This window comes from Pterocles gutturalis, unplaced genomic scaffold, assembly GCF_000699245.1.
Source record: "Pterocles gutturalis isolate BGI_N339 unplaced genomic scaffold, ASM69924v1 scaffold37788, whole genome shotgun sequence".
Lineage (NCBI taxonomy): Eukaryota > Metazoa > Chordata > Aves > Pterocliformes > Pteroclidae > Pterocles > Pterocles gutturalis.
Genome location: NW_010126963.1, coordinates 30979 through 37020, shown reverse-complemented (window position 1 = coordinate 37020; position 6042 = coordinate 30979). Strand labels below are relative to the sequence as shown.

Here is a 6042-nt window from a genome sequence, read left to right as displayed (position 1 = left end):
GGGGAAAGGGGCTCGCAGCCCGGGGTCACCCCCAGGGCTCACTCTCGGTCTCCCCCGGTGAGCCCCACAGCTTTCCCAGCGAAAGGACGGACTCTCCCCGGCTTTAGGTGTCCAGATTGTACTTGCTGGGCTGTCCCCCTGCATTTGTCAGCACTCGGTGCCCTTAACCGCTGGCTGACTCGGGAGGGTTTGATATCTCCAGGTGGCATAACCCAGCTCTCGTCTTTGCAGGTTGCTGAGCAGTTGCTGTACGAGCACTGGAAGAAAAACAACCCTGAGCTCCGACAGGTGATGTTACTTTCTTTTTAGTCCCCCCCTGCCTTGCATTTATTAAACCAGTTTTTAACTGGAAAGTCATAATCTATCTACTGTTGTTGTTCATCTGGAATCACAGCAATTGTCCCAAGTGCTGAGAAGCAAAAGGCAAAGAAGTGAAATGGCTTCGCTGTGTGAGAAGCCCCCTCAAAGCTGTTATTTTCTAAAACCAGTCAGAAATGTGTTCTGACTCAGAGCAGATTTTCAGAGCCCACGATGTGAACATCTCGGGTGCTTTTTAAAGCTGTACCCGTGTCTGTGGCGCTTCCCTGTTCTTTATTCTGCTGACCTGCAGCTCTGGCTGCCACAGCTCTGGTTTCAGTGTCACCCTAGTGTTTCCCAGAACTGGCATGTGACATTGACCCTCAGCTTGTGAGCACCGAGGACACCCAAACGAGTCCACCTCTGCAGAGGAGAATCCTGCTGGGACCTCAGGGCTGGGCCAGGAGGAGCTCAGAAGATCCTGGGGGACAGGAGAGCCCCTGCGCTCACGGCATCTGTTCTCATCCGCAGGTGGAGTCGGATCTGCACAGGAAGCACGTGACAGAGGCGTGGGGGGAGCAGCTAACGCAGAAAACCAAGGTAGGCAGGGGCAGCCCTGGTGCTTGGGTCACCGGGCAGAGTCCTGACATGCGTGCGCAGGTGGAGGCATGACGCTGTGTGGCTTTTGACCCCCCTGGCAGACAGCTCACCTGCCTGTGCTGCACGGCTGGAGGAGGAAGGAGGGGGAGGTGGCGGTTTGTTTGCTTTTCAAGTAATGACTGAGTCACTGTGCTCATTACTGAGCTCAGGATGCGAATATGCACCTTCAAATACAGACTGCAGACTTAACCAAAATAATGATGTAACAGGAAAATCTGGGTGTGTTTGTGAGACCGCCTGTGACACCAGAGCTGTGCAGGGTCCTGCCGTATACAGCCTGATAACCAGTGCCAAGCAGTGCTCAGCAGACAGTTTTGCTTTGTCCTTGTGTTCTGTCCTAGCATATGTTGTTCCATATTTTCCCAATACGTGTCAGCTTGCAGGAATTTGAGTTGTGGATTTCCTGAGCCAGAGGCTGTTTCTTTGCGTTAGCTTAACCCTAAACACCATGTTTTCTTTTGGCTTGGAAAGCAAGCAGCAGCTGAACTTGAAGAGAAAAAACGTTATGAAAATGAATATGAAATTGCACGGAGGGAAGCACTGGAAAGAATGAAACAAGAGGAGGAGAAGCGTCGGCTGGAAGAGAAGAAGCAAGCGGAGATGTTGCTTCAACAAATAGAAGAACTGAAATTACAGGAAACAGAGGTAATCTGTAGTTTCTCCTCATTTGAGAAGGAAGTTAATTGTTTCACTTGGAAATACAGCAACACTGACCTGGCCTCTTCCCTCCAGGGGAATGAAATTCATGTGGAATATTGACTACAGTGAGGATTTTGACTGCCTGCAGAGCAGAATGGGGTACAAACTCCAGTGCAAGTGCTCTCTCTGGGATGTCTGAGCTCTCTGACAGACTCTTTCTTTGTTGTTTTTTCCTTTTAGGCAACAAAGCTGAAAAAAGAACAAGAGAATTTATTAAAGCAGCAGTGGGAGCTGGAGAACTTGGAAGAAGAAAGGAAACAAATGGAAGAGCACCGGAAAAAGAAAGAACTTGGGTATGAGATCGAGCGTGGCTTGTCTCAGCAGGGCTTGGATGGAATATTCCTATGTCCGCACAGGACTTGCGGCATGAGGAGATATTTCAGAGAGAGCAGTGGGTTGTAAATATTTGGGTTTTGATGGAAGCACCCAGAACACCAACGAGCAAATGCATTGGTGCCATTACTCCTTTTTGTTCATGTTGGCAGTAGCATGTTTTCTTTTTTTTTTCCCTCCTTCAGTCGCTTTTTGAGGCATCAGTGTAACGCCCAGTTAAAGAGACGAGCCCAGCAGATACAAGAGGAGCTGGTAAGAGAAAATACCCTTTGATTTATACATTCGAGATACTGTGTGCTAAAGAAACTTGTTCTTTGTCTTTTGTGTGTCTGCTTCTGATGCTGACAGATAATTAGTTAGGAAGCACCTCACAGCTTGTGAACAGGGCTGGAGCAAAAAGGTCGTGGGGAAGCCAGCAGACTCAGCATCTTCCTGAGCACACCCTTGACACTATGTCACTGATAATTTGTAGAGAGTAGCCCTGCACAGCCTGGAAGCATGTTGAGTAGTTGTTAATCTTGTGGTTTTTCTCAAGGAGACGGACCGGCAAATCTTATTAGCCCTCCTTGAGAAAGAAGATGAGGATCAGTGCCGCCAGTCCGCGCGGCGAGAACGAGCTGTTGCGGATGCTGCCTGGATGAAACAGGTCATTGAGGAACAGCTCCAGTTAGAAAAGGAGAGGGAAGCAGAGCTGCAGACGATTTTCAGGTGAGTCTGCCCGCCTCTGAGCATCATCTGAAAAGATTGTACCAGCCAAACATTCCTGCCTGCTTGGTAGAGTTCATTCATGTTAAATAGCCTGTGAAAGTGGACGTTAGAAGAGGTGCCTGGGGGGCTTTGCAGTTCCAGAAGCACTGCAGAAGAGAGCTCTGCCCCTTCATTCTCCGTGCCAAGGACTGTGCTGGGCAGCCAGTGTGCCCCCACACACAGACCCAAAGCCTTTCTGCCAGGACAGAATCAAAGCCTGCGCTTGTTTGTCAGTTATCTCAGCACAAGACCTAGTCCATCATTTCTATAGTTCTATTAGTTCTAATACAACAGCTTTAATAACAAAAAAGGTAGTAGCGCAGAGACAGCAAGAATTACCTTGTAGTTGTAAGTGCTCTGTAACCAGCTGTCAGTGATTCGGCGTCACTGATGTAGAGGGATTCAGCCTAAGTGGCTGCAAGACCTGCGGAGTGTTTCCTTTTGATTCTCAGAGCTTATAGATAAAAGCTGTCTCAGGTTCCTCGTTCAGGTTCACGTTACGCTCTCCCCAGCCCAGAGAGCATCTTCCCTGGCGACAGGATGGTGTGTGCTACCATCAGCTTTTAGTTAAAGGTTTTGTTGCAGAGGGAAGATTTGCAAAATCTTCAGCTTTCCCAGCAGCGCCCTTACCCACCCATCCCGGTGTGAAGTAGCACCCTTGGCAAGAGGCGAGCTGCCTCCCTGCTGGGCACGGGGCACGTTGGCACATCCCAGAAGTCCCGCTACAAGCCAGCGTTTCCTTCGGAGCGTTACCTCCTGCTGTTTAGGAACCAGGGGATCTGAAATAGGTGCAGGTGGGGCAGACACGCTCGCTGCCTGGGAGCAAATGTGAGGAGACACCCGAGTGCTCCTCTAAAGCACATGGGAGCTCCTCTGTGCTCACGGAGCATACAGAGGGGTTTCTTTAACTGAAAGTAGTAACCTTAGAGATAATTCTTCCTCTCTTCTTTAGAGAAGAAGCTAGAAAAATGTGGGAGAAGAGGGAGGAAGAATGGGAAAGAGAGAAGGCAGCCAGAGATCGTCTGATGAATGAGGTGAGGACGTTTTTGATGAGGGGTCTCTCTTGGTTTGTTCCAGCTGTAACCCTTCACCCTCCACAGCCTTCAGAATTTTTCTGCTTGTCTGATACATTTTCTGAGACGTTTAACCGTCTGCACTGAGATCTCCCTGGTTCTTCTGCCAAGGCTGGCCCCTTTCTGGATTTACCTTCTCCCTTAATCCTCTCCCTTCCCAAAGGTCCTTGCGGGCAGACAGCGCCAGATCCAAGAGAAGATGGAGTTAAACAGACGAGCCCAAGAAGAGTCGATAAAGTATAGAGAGCAGCTCATTAAAGAACTTGAAGAAGCAAAAGAACTGACGAGACGAGAGAAGGAGCAGAAGGAGGAACTGCGGACAGCACGCAGGCAGGAGCTGGAGGCGCAGGTACGGTACGCTTTCCGGATCCGCACCCAGCTGCTGCGGCTGCCTGCTCTGTGTCCCCTCCGGCTGTAACACCCTGTCTGCTCTGTGCCCAGCTGACAGAACGCCGCTTGCGTGAGCAGGAGGAGCAGCAGCGCCAGAGGAAGGAGGAAGAGGAGGAGAGATTGGCCCAGCAGCGCTGCAAGGAGCTGGTGCGGCAGGAGGCCCGGCACATGGCAGAGCAGGGCTATCGCAGCAGGGTAGGTCGCAGCGCCAAGGGAAATCCTGAGTGTACAGGTCATCCTGTCACGCGAGCCCAGGCAGAATGCTGGGCTTGGTCCTTGCCCCTGTGTTGTCTCTGACAGAGGTCTATAGTTCTCTCTTACAGATTGCTTTCCTCTTTTGCTGATATTGATGCTTTAGAAGTCCCAATTTTTAAAGAATTTTTGAGGCAGACTTGTTGCTTCTGCCTGAGATGTTATTCTAATTATTTTCATCATTATCAGGGGCATTAATGCAGTTGGTTCAGTGCATCTCAGCTGCTCACTGTCTTTCCATCTTGTTGCCTAGCTATAAAAACTAAGCTGAATTTGGGTAACCTTACCTAACCCCCATCCCCAGCAGATCGTATTTTTCACACTGAACTGTGAGCTACTGTGTAGAGTCACTCACCAGTCTGTCACATAGGAGACAGTAGCTGCTGAAATCAGAGGAAGCTCAAAGGTGTTACTCCTTTAAAAGCATCAACTCAGATTTTACTGATGCTTTTTCTCAGTGGATGGTCTGTACTCTCCAAAGTACCTTCTTTGCACACTGACTAGCACATGGGGAAGATGAATTCTAGAGTCCATAATGTATTTATGATCTTTGTTTTGACCCCCTTAGCTCTACAGTTACCCAAGAGCAGCCTGGACCTGAGGATTCTTGGCCCTTGGACCTGAGGAACAAACACTAAATGCAGTTGCAGACTAGAGAAAGAAAACTTTGAAGAATCAAGGAACTCCAGAAATTTGGAATAGTACTAAACGATGCCGAGACTCAACTCGGTAGAAGTGACATACCTGAAAATACGTAGCTGTGGCCCAGATGAACACACGACCAGATTTCTAGTGGCTTCAAGAAGAGAGGTGTGAGCAGCCTTGGAGGATCCTGAACTGCTTCCCTCACTCTGTGTTCAGGAGCTGTGATGACAGGTTTCCTCGGGGCAGGAGGATGGGCCCAGAGGCCCAGCTGGCTTTTGGGAGTTGCTCTGTACTGCAAGATAAGCAAGATAAATAATGTGTGCGGCAGCACTGATTCTTACCACTCCAGCTCCTCTCCAAGAGGGGCTGAAGACTTCACTAAATGCTGGCTGTATAATACGGTATAATGAATAACTGCAACCTGACCAACTCTTTGTTTCTTTACATGAGGAACTCTAGGAACTTTTTCAAGATCTTTTCTTTACAGAACCAGCAGTCAAATAACCCCAAATAATGTCAGACACGGAAAGGGTTTTACCATTTTATAGTAATACAGTAAACAAAAGATAAAGTAAAAATATTGTACAGACAGGATGACACTGATAAATACAAGTTTTGGTAAAAGGCAAACTTTTTTTTTTCCACTTTCCTACGCAGCATTTTGTAAAGAGAGACCAAGTATCTTACAGGGGAAAAAAAAAAAAGAGATCTGACACGATTGTTATTTCAGGTATTACACACCTTCTGACCTGCAGTGCTGTAGATTTGAGTGCTACTCTATGTGCTCCTCTTTAGTTCCACCCCTGGTTTTGAAGCACGGTGCCTGGTTGTGAAGAGCTGATGTAGCACATAAGCATGTGCTCAGACCTCTTGTGTTGGACTGAGAACGCCACAACACTGCCTGTAGGGCAGGGCAGGCACCGTGCTTCTGCAGCAATGCCACAGG

General features: G+C 48.7%; 1 protein-coding gene across 1 annotated transcript; it reads left to right on the top strand.

The window, feature by feature from the left end:
• Positions 1–231: 231 nt before the first annotated feature.
• TCHP (trichoplein, keratin filament binding) lies at positions 232–5052 on the top strand (the record flags this gene model as incomplete). The annotated part of the gene is made up of 10 exons (XM_010079149.1): positions 232–288; positions 829–897; positions 1429–1602; positions 1837–1949; positions 2175–2241; positions 2525–2697; positions 3689–3770; positions 3973–4158; positions 4251–4394; positions 5020–5052. Coding segments are annotated over 10 exons (1098 nt in total), but the record flags the coding sequence as incomplete, so codon positions are not given.
• Positions 5053–6042: the final 990 nt, after the last annotated feature.